This window comes from Delphinapterus leucas, chromosome 15 (genome assembly GCF_059928025.1).
Source record: "Delphinapterus leucas isolate spDelLeu-1000000601 "Yukka" chromosome 15, BTC_Dleu_Yukka2, whole genome shotgun sequence".
NCBI classification, from domain to species: Eukaryota; Metazoa; Chordata; class Mammalia; order Artiodactyla; family Monodontidae; genus Delphinapterus; species Delphinapterus leucas.
In genome coordinates this window covers 76,082,639-76,099,121 of record NC_143143.1, presented here as the reverse complement: position 1 = coordinate 76,099,121, position 16,483 = coordinate 76,082,639, and the positions used below count along the sequence as shown (strand labels likewise).

At 49.3% G+C, this 16,483-nt stretch overlaps 1 protein-coding gene across 4 annotated transcripts in view; it reads left to right on the top strand.

Annotated features, from left to right (window-relative positions):
* Positions 1-16,483, top strand: part of PREX1 (phosphatidylinositol-3,4,5-trisphosphate dependent Rac exchange factor 1) — a 194,263-nt gene that overhangs the window by 96,952 nt on the left and 80,828 nt on the right. For 3 of the 4 annotated variants that reach the window (XM_022597748.3, XM_022597747.3, XM_022597751.3), the window contains one exon: positions 2,840-2,941. The exons of the other annotated variant lie outside the window; for it this stretch is intronic. In XM_022597748.3, the coding sequence (XP_022453456.1) occupies positions 2,840-2,941 (102 nt within the window). The remainder of the gene's footprint in view (positions 1-2,839; positions 2,942-16,483) is intronic. 4 annotated transcript variants of the gene reach the window in all.

Here is a 16,483-nt window from a genome sequence, read left to right as displayed (position 1 = left end):
GACAATGACCACAAACTGGGTGGCTTAAAACAAAATTTATTCTCTCACAGTTCTGAGGCCCGAAGTCTGAGATCAAGGCGTCAGCAGGGTTCTGCTTCCTCCGAAGGCTCCGGGGAAGGGTCCTGCCTTTCCTCTTCCAGCTTCGGGTGGCCTCACGTGTTTCTTGCCTTGTGGAACCAGAACTCCAGTCTCCGCCTCCCTCTTCACACAGCTGCCTTCTCTGTGTCCTGTCCTCCTCTTATAAGGACACGGAGCCTGTTGATTTCAGGCCCACCCTAATCCAGAATGAAAATGACCTCATCTTAATTGGACTAATTATATCTGTAAAGACCTTATTTTCAAATAAGGTCACATTCTGAGTTTCCGGGTGGACATGGCATTTGTGGGGACACTATTCAACCCGCTCTGGGGCTGCTGCAATGGTCCAGGCGGGAGATGACGGTGGTGAGGGTGGGGCGGTAGCGCCTGGAGAGGTGGTTGGATTTACACAGAGTCCGATTGTCCAGCTGACACGATGTGCCATGTGGTTGGCTTTGGGGTATTAACGAACGGGAAGAATCAAAGGTGTCTCCAGGGCTTAGGGCCCAAACAACTGGAAGAATGGAGGTACAATTTCCTGAAATGGTGAAGGTTGGGTAGGAGCAGGTAGGAGAGGTAAATTAAAAAATTCCCTTTTGTGGAATTCCCTGGCGGTCCTGTGGTTAGGAGTCAGCGCTTTCACTGCCGAGGCCGGGTTCGATCCCTGGTTGGGGAACTAAGATTTCGCAAGCTGCGGGGGGCGGCCAAAAAAAAAAAAATTCCCTTTGGGATGTGTGAGGTTTAAGGATGCCTGTTAGATGTCCAGGTGGGGATTTGGACCTAGAATCAGAGATATGAGTCTCGGGTTTTGGGAAGGGAGGGGCCAGGCTGGAGATAGAAAGCTGAGTAGTTTCTGCGTAAAGGATGGTTAAAGTGGTGAAAGTGATGGGTCTGGATGAGGTCAGCGGGGAAAGAGTGTGGATGGAAAGGACGACCCAGGGGCATGGCTGCCATTAGGAGGTTGGGAAGGGGGTGAGGATGACACCTCACCTGAATCAATTCTGTGAAATTAGGATGGTTTAAAGAGAGGATTCTCCAACGTTCTTCCCATAGTGCCTGGGGCATAATATTAGAATAGTGAATAGCTCTGTGTGTGCTTGCTTTTTTTTTTTTTTTGTCTTTTTAAATGAAAATCTAGGGTGTTTGGGGTGAAGAGGAATTGGTGGCTGTGACAGTCCTGTGAAAACTTCTTGATCCTGGACAAAGAGACAGGCCTTTCTCCAGCCAAGCCCTGGGGGCGTCTGGAAAGCACACCCCACTCCCAGGCTCCCTCTCTCTGCCTGGAGCTGACATCATCAGGGCAGCTTGTGGGGAGCGCTGGCTTGGAGGACAAAGGCCTGAGTGTGAGCAGTGTGGGACCTGGCACATCCCAGCTGCTGCAGCCCTGATCCCCCGTCTGTGCCAGGGCTGGATGTGGGGCTGGGAGCCATGCAGCTCCTGCTAGAGCAGGGACCCAGGGTCCCTGGGACTATTTCTCTAAGGAGAGGGTCCCCAAAGATCCGCGAGAGGCAGAGGACTTAGCTCTGAGACTTGGGCCAGTGCTTCTGGCCTCTGAGCGCCAGTTTGCCCATCTGGAATAGGGATCTTGCTTATTCTAGGGCTGTGAGGATGAACTTTACCTATGGGTGAAACGCAAGGCACAGAGCCTTAGGCCCGGTAAGCACACGGTCTTATTTTACCTTGACTATAAGCAGGGAAATCGTCTGCTTTTTCGGGCAGTTCCCCAGTGCTTGGAACTGTGCCCGGCACATAGTAAGCATACAGTATGTATTTGGAGGATGAATGAATGAATAAATGATTGGATGGGAATCCACTTTCCCAAGGGTCCCGTTCCATTTCCATTCTGCTAGCACGGTGTTGAGGCGGAAGGCTGAGACCCCTTCATTGCTGGCAGCTTGTTCATCCATTCATTAGTCCATTCATCCATTCATTCATACATTGGGCACACAGTGAGCCCTAGGGACCCAGGACTGTGAGGGGCGTGGTGGGAGACCACAGACATGTAACTCGGTACCCTTCCTTCCCGTGCATGACTTTCTACTTCACTACGGATAGGTTCTCCATAAACAATGCCTAGTTTTGTTTTGTGTGTCATTAAAAGCTTTATGTAAATGGGTTCATACCATATGTATCCTTTTGTTTTCCTTTTGTGCTCAAGAGCGTGTTTTCGAGGTTCACCCACATTGCTATACATAGCTTTAGTTCTCTCGTTTTCACCACTGCGTGGTGTGGAAATGTGCTGCAAACGTTTTTCATTCTCCAGTTGATGGATATTTAGGTTGCTTTCCACTTTTTGCTGTTTCAAGCAAGGCAGTTTTGAGTGTCCATGTTCCTGTGTCCTGTGCATGTGTGTGAGTTTCTGTAGAATGAGGGTTGGCAGACTTTTCTGTAAAAGGCCAGATAGTAAATATTTTAGGTTTTGCAACTATAAGGTCTTTGTTACAACTACTCAGCCCTCAGACGCAGCCATGGACGTTATGTAAACAAATGGATATGGCTGTGTTCCAGTAAAAATTTAATTGCCAAAACAGGGAGTAGGCAGGATTTGGCCCACGGGCAATAGTTTGCCAGCCTCTGATATAGGCTTTGGGCTGGGTTGTAGAATATACACATTTCTTCCTCACCTAGGTATTGTTAAGTTGCTTCCAAAGTGATTGTCTGTAGCTGCATTTTGAGAGTGCTTCCCATGATTATTTGAGGGTGGCCAAATTCCTTTGCTGTCCTTGGTGAGTTCTAACGAAGGTCTCCTGTCCCTTTTCAGAGCTGCATGCTCCTGGGAGGCCGGAAGACCACGGACATCCCTCTGGAGGGCTACCTGTTATCTCCTATTCAGAGGATCTGCAAGTACCCCCTCCTCCTCAAGGTGAGACGTTCCCCCTGTTCCTTTCCCCTATTTTGAAGCGACAGAAGATTCAGCTTTGCCTGGCTTAATCAAAAAAAAATAAAACTTGTTAGTTCAGGTAGCTGAGAAGTTTAGGGGCAGCATCGGTTTTGGGCCAGGCTGCATCCAGGCCAGGACCCTGCCTCTTTCTCCCTGGTTCAATTCTGCTTCCCACCTTTCAGCTCTTATTTTCAGCATGGTAGCAGATGGCTGTAGTTACTGTGGCTTTGCACCCTCTCAAGTTCAAAGACAATGGGAAAGAGTGAGCCTCTCTTCCAGTAGCTCTGACAAAAGTCCTGAGAGTCACTCAGGCTTTGGTCATCTGTGGCCAGGAGAGTGCAATATTAGGAATGCTTTGGGCCTGAGTCATGTGCTTCAATTTGAACCAATTACAGGAAGCCTTTGCTTGTGCTGTTTGCCCTCCTCTCATATGCTTGGACTTGCGCTCTACCCCGACCCAATCACTGTGAACTGGGTAGTGTTGTGCTTTGATTGGCTGAGATATGGTCCAATGACAGTGAGCAGGGCAGTGTCGTATTCTGATTGGCTGAGACCACAGTCGGGTGCTCCACCCCTGAACCAATCAACCCTGAGCAAGCCAGCTCTGATTGGCACAGACTTGTGTCATGCGCTCCCACCAGTCACTGGATCCCACAGGCCAAAAGTCCAGTGATGGAGAGAGAGGGACCCCCTCGCCCAAATCTGGGCTCTTGGTGGAAGAGGGGTGCGGGTGCAGATGCGGGGGGACAAACCAGGGCCATCGCCACACCTGATGTCTCCCTCCCCGCCCAGCCACATTTGACTTGGTCTTGGTCAGGCGGACCAGGGGAAGATGTGCTGCCTGTGGGAGGGCCCAAGAAGTCTCGATCCTCAACTTCCGAGTCAGCTTCCAGGCAGATCTCCAGCTGGGTGCATGGCTCTGCCGCCATCCACTGCTTTCAGCGCAGGCTTTTCCGCCCTTGGAGATGGTGGCCGTTGGCCTGAGCCTGCCCTGGCTCCATCCTGAAGGCCTTCTGTCTGACAGCTGTTTCCTGGGATCCCTGCTGGTGGATTAATTTGGCTGGTGGTGCCTCATTCATGCACCTGCGCACTGGGGCCACATGCATCTTTGCTCCATGAGCTGAAAGGGAGAGGGGAGGGGAAAGGTACTGGGGATTCTTGAACTTGCCTTTCTGCTGGAGACGGTGTTTGGCAAGACCCTCGTGGGGGCCATCAGCTCTGCCTGTGAACACAGGCCTTTAACATGGGTACCCGTGGGTGGTGGGACCCAGCTCTCCCTGCACCTCCTCTGGCCTGCTGCTGTTGATGCCTCCCAGGGAGCTGAAAGAACCATCTGTAGTTGTTCTTGCAGCTGCTTTGATCCCCAGACAGGTGTTGGAAATGCCATAAGTAGCTCAGCTCTTCATCTTGGTGCTGAAGAAGCTCCAGGTGGAACTTGTAAATTGGTAACCTGTGGACTGCAGTGGACCCGCAGATGTGCTTCACTTGATTCGTTTGGTGTGTTTTCCAAACTTGAATCAGTTGCCGGCATTTAAGAGGTAGTATTCTGCAGTGGTTTAGGGCAGGGGTTGGCAAAACTGTGGCCTGTGAGCCAAATCCAGCCCATGGGCTGTTTTTGTACAATCCGTGAGCTAAGAATGGTGTTTACATTTTTTTAAGGGTTGTTAAAAAAGCCCCCCAAACAAGCAAAGAAGAATATGTGGCAGAGACCGGCTGTGGCCAGCAAAGCCTAAAATATTTACAGTCCGGCCATTTACAGAAAGAATTTGCTGACCCCTGGATTGGAGCCAGGCTTTGCAGTCACAGGCTGTCTGGGTCTGAATTCTAGCTCTGCCATTTACTGGCTGCTTAACCTTGGGAAAGTCACTTCCCTGGGCCTCAGTTTCCCTGTCTGTAATACGGCGTTTGTATTAATAGTACTGATAGGGTTGATATGATGATTAAAGATTTATTTGCTTAACTCTTACAGCAACTCAATGAAGTAGGCACTGTGATCAGCCCCACATTAGAGATGAGGCACAGAGGCACAGACAAGGGAAGTGGCCCGTTTAAGGTCTCACGTTAGGTAAGCGGGAGGAACCATGATTGGAACCTGGGCAGAGTCTGATTCTAGAGTTCTGCGCCCTAACCATCAGGCTACACTGCCTGTTGAGAAGCACTTTGGAGAGTTAAGCCGCCGAAGTGCTGGGGTGTCGGGGATGCTGACCTTCTCAGTTCCCTAGGTGGGGGTCTGGGAAGGTTGGTGGCCTTGTGTTTTGTGGCTTGGTGGCCAGTTTGCTCCTTCTTTCCTGGGCTTCAAAACCTTGAATATCTGACCCATTGGAAGAATCACCAGCTACAGCCCCAGACCCCAGCCAAGGTTCCCTAGGTACAAACACTTTGGTTTCTGGATCTTGGGAAAGTCTGGCATCCCAGTGGCCGCTTGGAGTGGCAGTTTCCGTAATGTATTGTAACAACCAGTGGGGCTGGACCCGTATGTCCTGGTGGACTCTAAGCTCTCGATGTAAAGTCCAGGTGTTTCTGAGGCCTGCTCAGCCCCAGGGGCCACAGTCTGGCCTGGTGAGATTCCTGGACTCTGGCTTCCCAGGAGAGGAGAGAGAGAGAGAAAGAGAGAGAGAGAACCCGCGTGCAATTGATGGAGGAATAACTGCCCACAGGAAACAATGAGGAAGCAGAGCTGTGGGTTTTCCTCCAAACCAAAGGGCTGTTTACGTGTCCTGTTTCCTCCATCTCCAGCTGTGTTTATCCGGGGCTCAGAGAGCACTGGGGCACCTGCCAGCAGGGCCTGAGATTCCTGTGGGGACATGCCACGCTCCCCGCCCGACAGAATTGCTCAGAGTGTCCTGGCCTTTGGCACCCCCAGCTGGAATGTTTGCATCAGGAAACAGCTGGGATTGAGGGGAACTCTACGTACCCCTCCTGAGTTCCATTTTTCTGTCACATTTTCCAGTGGATTTTCAAAGATGATCCTATGAACCTGGGGCAGCTGAGCCCGAACCCTCAGTCCTGCCCACACCCCCTCCGATTCTGACGCCCTCGCAGATGTCCCTGTGACCCTCTGAGCCCCATTGTCTGAGCTGAACTTTGAACTGAGTAGGCGAACAGGGTCGAGGAGCCTGGGTGGGAAGGGGGACGAGGCGAAAATGAAAGTCTCTTTGGGAATAGCCCCCAAAAGCTGACCTTGAAACATTGCCTAAGAATAGCCGTAACGTTCTATTCCAGCCTTCAGCCCAGGTCTGGGGTAGCCAGTTGGCATTTGCAGGCTTTGCTGAGTTTTCCATCACCGTTTCCCAGAAAATGATTCGGGTTTGGGGTGATGCCCCTGATGCTCAAATGGCAAGTGCCCGAGGGGAGACCCACTGTCACGGACCCTTTTAGTCATTGCCTGGTGACGTGCAGATCTTACTGGCACGCGCACCAGCTGCTGGCACGGCTCAGGGCCACGGTCGTGAGCAAGACAGACCCAGTGCCTGTCCCTTGGAACTTCAGTCTCGGACTGGACCCACAAGGGCCTGGTATGTAATGGAAGCAGGTTGAGGCCGGCAGGGGGCAAACAGGAGGGGCACAACTGTCTAAAGGGGCAGCTTCCCCTCCAGTCCCCTGTTCCCTTTGTCTCCTGCCTCTCTGACCCCTTGCTTTCAGTCTCCTTTGCTGATTCCTCACCTTCCAGGCCTCCAAGTGTAGGTGGGCTCAGTCCATGGGCCATTTTTCTATCCAGATTTACACCTGCGGTGGCCTCATCCATTCCATGCCCCACCCCCCTTTTATCGTATATTCCAAAGTTGTGCAACCATCACCACAATGATTTTAGAACATTTGCATCACCCCCGAGAGAAACTCTGGATCCACGAACAGCCACTTCCCTTTTCCCTCCTTCCTGCAGCCCCCGGCAAGCACTCATCTACTTTCTATCTCTGTGAATTTGCCTACTCTGGGCATTTCATATGAGTGGAATCATATAATACGTAGCTTTTTGTGTCTGGCTTCTTTCACTTAGCACAGTGTTTTCAAGGTTCATCCATGTTGTAGTATACATCACCACTTTATTCCTTTTTGTGGCGGAATATCTTCCATTGTGTGGGTATACCATGTTTTGCTTACCCATTCATCAGTTGATGGGCGCTTGGGTTGTTTCCACTTTCTGGAGATTATGAATACTGCTGCTGTGAACATCCACGTAGAAGTTTCTAGGTGGACATTCCCATGGCTTCAGACCCCGTCTCTGTCCGATGACTTCCAGCCTGGACCTCTCACCTAAACCTGGTCTTGTTCTCCTGCCCACTTGACTTCTCCACTTGAAAGTCTCACAGGCACCTTCTACCCACCATATCCCAAAGCAAATGCTTGGCTCTCCCCTTCCCCCAGACCTGTCTCCCCTCCCACCTACCGCCTCGCCCTCATCTCCGTAGGTGGCCAGATCAAACATTCTGGGCCCAAACTGGGCACGTCCTGGGAGCCATCTTCTGGGACAGCAGCTGCAGAGGGGTTGTGTCAGGGATGCTTTTGCAGGATCTCTGCTCAGGGTATAGCCTCGGGACCCTGCATAGGCTCCAGTGTCTTCTGTGCCTCCCACGTCTATCTGTGGGTGATGCAGCTGTCACCTACACACAGTGTGAGGACCTTGCCATTTGGTTGTTACCTCTGTCTCCTTGGCCGTCAGGAGTGTGGTGCCCCTGGGGATGGCCCGTGGTCCATCGCTAAGGAGGTGTCGGCATCGGTTCTTGGTGCAGGGGGATGACGGGGGAGTGGTGTGTTTCCCAGGGTGTGGGACGGGTACCGCTCACAGCTCACCAAAGGGTTTTAGGTGGCACAGGACGAAACTTTACGTGGGGTGGGTGGTGGGAGAGGGGAGAAGATAACACCAAGCACAGTGAATCACACCGTGAGACTGGTACTTTCGTAACAAATCTCTTTCAGTCTTCCTGATTATCTCCAGGAGGGGAGCCACAGTGGGTGCTGCACTGTCTAGGGTTTTTGGAGCCGTTCATTCATTCACCAACCATTGAGCAGCTATTATATGTCAGGCATTATAGTAGGTGCTGGAGATACAAAGTGAACAAAAACTGCCCAGACCCCTTCTTCTGTGGTCTGACATTCTACTGGGGGGGTAGAAACAGACAACAAATGAATGAATAGGAAATGTGTATACTTGTTTAGATGGCATGAATACTATGGAAAAAGAAAATCAGGGTTAGTAAGGTCCAGGAGTGATGGATGGAGAAAGTGACATCTGTGCCAAGACCTCAAGGAGGTGAGGAAGGGGGCCATACAGGTGCCGGGGGGAAGAGTCTTCCAGACAGAGGGGAGAGCCAGTGCAAAGGCCCTGAGGCAGGAGTGCATCTGAGGAACAGTGAGGAGGCCTGTGTGACCAGAGGGGAGGACCTGAGGGAGAGAGTCGGGGAGTGAGGTTAGAGAGGTGGTGGGCCCGGATTATGTGGGGCCTTGTAGGGTCTTTGTCTGCTCTGAGTGAGGTGGGCACCGTGGGAAGGTTTTGAGCAGAGGAGGGACAGGATCTTAGTTCTCACGGGATCCCTCAGGCTGTTTGTGGAGAAGGGGCTGTGGGGTGATGAGGGTGGAGGCGAGGGGCGGGGAGACCAGGGAGGCATTGATACGAACGAGTGGTCCAGGCAGGAGGTGACTGGACCAGGGTGGTGGCAGTGGAGACAGAGGCATTTTATGAGAACCGCCTCTTCATGTCATTTGCTCATGTTCTGTTGGATAGGTGTCTTTTGTGTTGATTTGCCGGAGTTCTTTCTCTTCATTCTGGCTACCTCGGGTCATCTCTTTGGAATTCTTCTCTGACCCTGATGTTACGAGGTGAGTTCTGAATCTGCTGGGGATCTGGCATTGTTGCTGTCTTGCCGAGAAGGCGCAGGAAGTCACAGGTCTCTTTTCTGTGGCCCCCTTTGCCCCCGCTCTCGTCTTCCCCCACAACCACAGTGCCCGCCCTGCATCTTGCCTCTTGGGCTGAGCGCTGACACCTTGCCCACAGCTGCTTCAGCACCTCTGACTGCACCAGCCCCAATTCAGGCTCTTTCCGTGTGGTGAGCAGCAATAGCCTCGGGCTGCTCGACTCCCTCAGGGTGGGGGACCTGCTCTCTCCTCTCCCTTTCAAAGCCAAGCTCCAAAGCCTCCCAGACCACTCTTCCTCGGAGTCCTGCCTGCATTCTGCTTTCTGCCATGCTCTGCGTGATGGTTAAGAGTCTAAGTTTGAAAATCCAGCTCCACCTCTTCTTAGCTGTGTGACTGAGGGCAAGTTGCTGAACCTCTCTGTGCCCCCATTACCCTATCTGTAAAGTCACTACCTCCCAGGCTTGCTGCAAAGATCAATGAGACAATGCCTGAGAAAACCCATGAGAGCACTTTGCATTTTATTAGGTATAGTCAGTCATGCTTGGTAAATGTTAACTACTCTAATAATGTAATGATTTTTATTTTTATTGATCCCAACTCCTCCTCTTATTAGTATTACCTCTTTGAGAAATGACAAACTCTCTGTGCCTCAGTTTGCTCTTCTGTCAAATAGTGCCTTATCATTGGTTATTGTGAAGCTTAAATGAAATAATACCTATAAAGGGCTTATAAGTGCCTAGTAAGTATGAGCTATTTTTATTGTCTCAAAGTCTGTTTTGTTCAATATTAATAAGCTACCATAGGTTTCTTTTGATTAGTCTTTTCATGATATATCTTATTTCATCCTCTTACTATTAACAATTCTGTACCCTTAGATTTTTTTAAATTAATTTTTATTGGAGTATAGCTGCTTTACAATGTTGTGTTAGTTTGTGCTGTGCAGCAAAGTGAATCAGCTATATGCACACATATATCCCCTCTTTTTTGGATTTCCTTCCCATTTAGGTTGCCACAGAGCACTGAGTAGAGTTCCCTGTGCTATACAGTAGGTTCTCATTAGTTATTTATTTTATACATAGTAGTGTATATATGTCAATCCCAATCTCCCAATTCATCCCACCCCTCCTTCCCCACTGCCACCCCCATCCCCATCCCCGTATATCTGTTCTCTACGTCTGTGTCTCTATTTCTGCTTTGCAGATAAGTTCATCTCTGTCATTTTTCTAGATTCCACATATAAGCGATATTGTACGATATTTGTTTTTCTCTTTCTCACTTACTTCACTCTGTACGACAGTCTTGAGGTCCATCCACGTCTCTGCAAATTGCAATTTCGTTCCTTGTTATGGCTGAGTAATATTCCATTGTATATATGTACCACATCTTCTTTATTCATTCTGTTGATGCACACTTAGGTTGCTTCCATGTCCTGGCTATTGTAAATAGTGCTGCAGTGAACGTTGGGGTGCATGTATCTTTTTTTTTTTTTTTTTTTTTTGCGGTACGCGGGCCTCTCACAGTTGTGGCCTCTCCCGCTGCGGAGCACAGGCTCCAGACTCACAGGCTCAGCGGCCATGGCTCACAGGCCCAGCCGCTCCGCAGCATGTGGGATCTTCCCGGACTGGGGCACGAACCCATGCCCCCTGCATCGGCAGGCGGACTCTAAACCACTGCGCCACCAGGGAAGCCCGCATGTATCGTTTTGAATTTGTTTTTCTCCAGGTGCGTGCCGAGGAGTGGGATTGCTGGGTCATACAGTAGTTCTGGTAGTTCTGTCTTTAGTTTTTTAACGAACCTCCATACTGTTCTCCATAGTGGCTGTATCAATTTACATTCCCACCAACAGCGTAAGAGGGTTCCCTTTTCTCCACACCGTCTCCGGCATTTATTGTTTGTAGATTTTTTGATGATGGCCATTCTGACCGGTGTGAGGTGATACCTCATTATAATTTTATTTGCATTTCTCTAATAATTAGTGACGTTGAGCATCTTTTCATGTGTTTGTTGGCCATCTGTATTGTATCCTTAGATTTTAGATACTTCTTTAGTAAGCAGTATGAAGTTAAAGTTTTAAAATCTGCCCTGTCAGTCTCTATCTTTGAACAGGAGAGTTTATTTAGTCTACTTATATTTATTGATATATTTGATCTTGTTTCTACCACCTTTATAAAATTTTTAAATTTGTCCTCTTTTTTAATGCTTCTTTTTTTCCACCTTTCTTGCTTTATTTTGGACAGTTTTAGTTTTTTTGGTTTAGTTACTCTTGTTTTCTTCCTTCCTTTCTCCTTCCCTCACCCCCTTCCTTCCTTCCTTTCTTTTTTTTCTTCTACTAAATTGGAATTTAAAACTACGAGTACCACCATCATTATCTCTCCCAATTTTACCCTCTCCTCTCTAGAACCTGGAATTGGGAGTGCAGGATGTAGACTTTTGCAGTAAGGTGTGCTAGGACCTCCTTTGGAAGTTGGATATAGAGTCACTGCATGTTGGAGCCCCACCACTGAATGTCAGTAGATACCAACCCAGGGTGTCAAACACAGGTGCCTGCAGGGCAGGTGAAAGAAGTGAGTGAGTAGATTGGATGTAACCCAGTGGGTTGGGATGGGGATTGTGACAGACTGTATAGCACACAGGTCCCGTCTATGGGGTTGGCCACCAGTCAGGTCAGCCAATTGCTGTTGTCCAGTGGAAACACAGACCAAAGGTGGCTAGAACTTCTGCTTTGCTGAGAGAGCCTGGCAATAGCATTTGGCCTGCAGCGTCTGGATTGTGACCCAGGCTCTGATCCAGTCGTGCACTGCGTAGCCAGGAGACCAAGGCTCGGAAAGGGGATGAGACTTGCCCAAGGTCACATGGCATGTCCTCATCAAAGCCAGAACGTGAACTCCCAGAACTGAGCCCTCTTCCTGCTGTCTCCCACCATCTCTCCAAGTGGAAGGAAGGAGTTTTTAAGACCCATGAGCATTATTTCCTTTCCCCCATTAATTCCTAATCCAAGGGGTACAGTTTTCAACCTGCAGCAGGGGCTGGAATTGTTAAAATCGGAAATATATTGTCATGAAATATATTTCATATAATTGGCATGCACGGAGGTTTTCTTTACCGTGCCAGGCAGCTTTTCAGTTCTGGGTTTTCATGGACTTACAGATGTTTTTCATTTCTTGTTTTTTTTTTTCTTTTCTTTTTTCTTTTTCTTCTACTTTCAAGTGGTGGTGGGTCTTGCTAGTGCCTCTTCATTTGCATCTTGCTGTCACCCTAGACAGGGCATGCAGGGACCCAGAACTGAAATACTGGGAAGTCTTGATAATGAGATCAGAGCGTGGCTTCCTGAGCTTTGATGGTGGTGCCTTGGGCAGAGGTCTGTGGACAGACCCACAGCTGGTGCAGGATCAGCCCCTCCTGGAGCTGGATGAGGTGTCCCCAGAAAGTGGGTGTGCTCCATGGGATCCAGCCCCCATTGGTGACGTTCCCATCCTCAAGGCTGCCTTTTTCTCTTTGTAGAGGAGACAACATGACTTTCTAACCACATGTCTCCTTTTGAGCCTCCAGGAGCCCCAAGTCACAGCAAGTAATGGGTATTGTCACATCTTCCAGTGACAAATCCAGCTGTATTTTCACTCTGTGGTTTTATGGATCCGTCTCCTTGTGGCTGCATCCAGGAGCTCAAATGATGCCAGCGAGAATCAGCCTCTTCCCATCTCCTGGCTCAGATTTCCTCTGTGTCAGCTTTATTCCTGGGAGGCTCCCTTCTCATGGTGGCAACATGGGCCTCCAGCAACCTCAGGCCTGTGTCTGATGAGCACGGCTGCCAAGGGGGAAGAGAGTGTGTTTTTCCCGAATGTCCCAGGGCTCGTTGGGTCAGCTCGGATCCCACAGGGATCAAACCCGCAACCGTAGCAGTGAAAGCATGGAGTCCTAACCACTGGACTGCCACGGAGTTCCCCACTATGCTCTCCTTGAGCCGGTAGCTACGGCTGGGAGATGGAAGGCTCTCGAACACGCCCTGGGAGCTGGCCGGGAGTGGCCTCTCTTGGACTCCAGGACGGGAGAGAGGACAGGGGAAAACTGGGGTCCCATCGCCTCCCTGTCTCGTGTCCTCTGCACACCTGTCTTCCTCTGCCTCTGGGCCCTGTGTTTTTCTCCTGGTCCTTTTCTGAATCTCAAGCAAAGCAGAGCAAGAAAGGGGGAGTTGGCTGCAGCTACGTTTCCTTGATGCCCGGTTTGGCCTGGAGTTTGAGGCCCAGTGCCCACACCTCCGGGGACACGATGGGGCCGCACAGAGCGGACACCAGCGGGCACCCTTTTGGTAAATGTGATGGGAGGGGAGCGGAAGTGGTGGGTTCCTGTGCTCTGACATCCTCTCTTCCAGGAAGCCCTCACCTCGAGCCCTGCTTGCAAAACCACACGGGGCTGGCAGGACTGATGCTGGGGAAAGGTTACCCAGCCTGGCTCTAGAGGGGCTTCTGCTGCTGATTCGCTGGGTGACCCCCGCACTCCCCCTCCCTTCTCTGCCCTCAGTGTTTTTAAGGAATACCCAGGGCCTGCCCCTGCTCAGACATTTCGTGTTTGTTCTAAAGCCTACTTGTGGGGGTGTTCACGCCCTACTGGTACTGTTTCTGGAGGGGCCTGTGGATGTGGTGAGGTGTCTACCAGGTCCTGCTTTCTGGCTCTGTGGCCTTGGGCAAGAGGCCTTGCTTCTTTGTGCCTCAGTCTCCTCACCTGCAGAGTGAAGATAAAAACAGTACCTATCTCTTTGGGATGATTTGAGGATGAAATGACTTAAGAAACTGAAGTTTGGAACAGTGCTTGGTATACTTAGTAAGTGCTCAAGTGCTAGCTATCATGATTACTACTATGACTACAACTTTTACTGTTATTATTACTAGAAATAATAGTAAATGTAACAGCTATGATTAGTATGGAAATAATTATGATGATGATAAATATTGTGTCCTTACTGATGACCGACACTTTTACATTCATCATTCCATTCGATCCACACGACAGCCTTAGGATCTGACTGTGATCCCATTTCACAGATGTGCACACTTGGTCCACTTGGACCCTCTGAGGTCTTGCAGATCCAGAGGGTTTCTTCTTAGTTTTGTGGTTCTCCCAAGATTCTTAACAAGCAGCTTTTGGGTTCCTTCCAGAAATACTGTTCTCAGGGTCAAGCCCTGTAAGTTCATGTAGCTGTTCCACCTTGGATGTGGATTCCAGGGTTTTCAACACCGTAGTCTGTCTCTTTTGAACTTGACTCTGTTGTAACTTATTAAGACATTGTGTTAAGTTCTGAACTGGGCAGGAGCCTCCTCACCTCCCTCCTTTTGCATGTGAGGCTTTTGTAGTGCAGCTCAAGCTTCCATTAATTTTGAAGATACCCATATTTTATGCTTGTCTGGGGCTGACTGGGGACACCTTTGGGATTCCGAGATCCTTGCAGTCTCTCTGGGATTGTGAAGCAGTAGAGACTCTCAAATACAAGGAATGGAAAAACTAGCTCAAACAGGCTTAAAAAAAAAAAAAAAAAGAGCCCATGTAACTGAAAAGTATGTGGCTAGATGGTTTCGGGTGTGGCTAAATCCGGCTGTCATTAGGGAATTGCCAAACTCTTTTCCAAAGCTGCCGCACCATTTTATGTTTTATCCTGCACTGTATGAGGATTCCAGTTTCCCTACATCCTCAAGAACACTTGTTATTGTTTGTCTTTTTGATTATAGCCATTTTGGGGGGTGTGAAGTGGTGTCTCATTGTGGTTTTGTTTTGCATTTCTGTAATGACTAGTGATATTGAGCATCTTTTCATGAGCTTATTGGCCATTTGTGTATCGTCTTTGGAGAAATGTCTGTTTAAATCCTTTGCTTATTTTTTAATTGAGTTGTCTTTTTTTTTTAATCAATCAATCAATTAATTAATTAAATTTTTGGCTGCGTTGGGTCCTCGTTGCTGTGTGTGGACTTTCTTTTAGTTGCGGTGAGAGAGGGCTACCCTTTGTTATGGTACGCGGGCTTCTCATTGCGGTGGCTTCTCTTGTTGTGGAGCACGGGCTCTAGGTGCGTGGGCTCAGTAGTTGCAGCACGTGGGCTCAGTAGTTGTGGCTCGCGGGCTCTAGAGTGCAGGCTCAGTAGTTGCGGTGCACAGGCTTAGTTGCTCCATGGCATGTGGGATCTTCCCGGACCAGGGATCAAACCTGTGTCCCCTGCATTGGCAGGTGGATTCTTAACCACTCTACCACCAGGGAAGCCCTGAGTTGTCTTTTTGTTAAGTTGTGAGAGTTCTTTGTATATACTGGGTGCAAGTCCCTTGTCATATATATAATTTACATATTCTGTAGATTGTCTTTTCACTTTCTTTATAGTCTTTGAAGCACAATGTTTTAAATTTTGCTGAAGTCCAGTTTATCTAATTTATTTTTAGTTGCCTATATATTTGGTGTCATATCTAGTATGCTTTGCCTAACTCAAGGTCAAAAAGATTTACACCTTTGTTTTCTTCTAACAGTTTTATAGTTTCAGCTCTTACATTTAATATTTATTTTTGTCTGTGTTGGGTCTCCATTGCTGCGCACGGGCTTTCTCTAGCTGTGGCGAGCGGGGGCTACTTTTCATCGTGGTGCACGGGCTTCTCATTGTGGTGACTTCTCTTGTTGCGGAACACGGACTCTAGGCGTGTGGGCATCAGGAGTTGTGGCACGCGGGCTCAGTAGTTGTGGCACGCGGGCTCAGTAGTTGTGGCACACGGGCTTAGTTGCTCCATGGCATGTGGGATCTTCCCGGACCAGGGATCGAACCTGTGTCCCCTGCATTGGCAGGTGGATTCTTAACCACTACGCCACCAGGGAAGTCCCTATGATCCACTTCGAGTTAATTTTTGTGTGTCGTGTGAGGAAGGGGTCCAATTTTATTTTTTTGCATGTGGATACCCAGTTTTCCCAGCAGCATTTGTTGAAAAGACTGTCCTTTCCCCATTTAATTGTCTTAGTACCTTGTTAAAAATTTATTGACTATAAATGTAAGGATTTCTTTCTGGACTCTGACTTCTTTTCCATTGACCTATATGCCTATCCTTATGCCAGTACTGTACCACCTCTTACGATTTGGAGAAAGGGTGTGCCAGTAAAGGGCACAGCAAGTGCAAAGGCCCAGAGGCAGGAATGGGCCCTGAGTTTGTGGCTGGGCAGAGCGGAGTCAACACTCCCTTGTGAACCAAGACACCAAAGCCAATACCTTCCCCTCAGTTTTGGCCCAGCCAGGAACCTAGCCAGAAGGTCCTGCTCAGTTTCAATTCTCCATGCCCAGCAGCGACCTCAGGCAGGGGGAGAGGTGGGAGCAGCCAGACGGAAGAGGGAAATAACCTTTTTCTCATTTTTACTAGCTACTGGGTGTTGGCAGCCCCTCAGGGAACCATCAGTAGAGGATTGCTGAAATTCCAACTTCCAGGGGTTTGGGATGTGGTGGCAGTGCCTCCCAGGGTGTGACAGGCCCTAAAGCTCTTAGTCTCAAGAATAAGAGAGCTGAGGGCTTTGCACTTGTGGAGGGAGGTGGGAGGAGGTAGGATCCCAGGGACACAGGCTGGAGAAGCATGGAGTAGTGGTTAAAAACGTGGGCTCTGGACTTCAATTGCATGAGTTGGAATGTTGGCTCCACCCCTTAGCAATCTTCGACCTTGGAC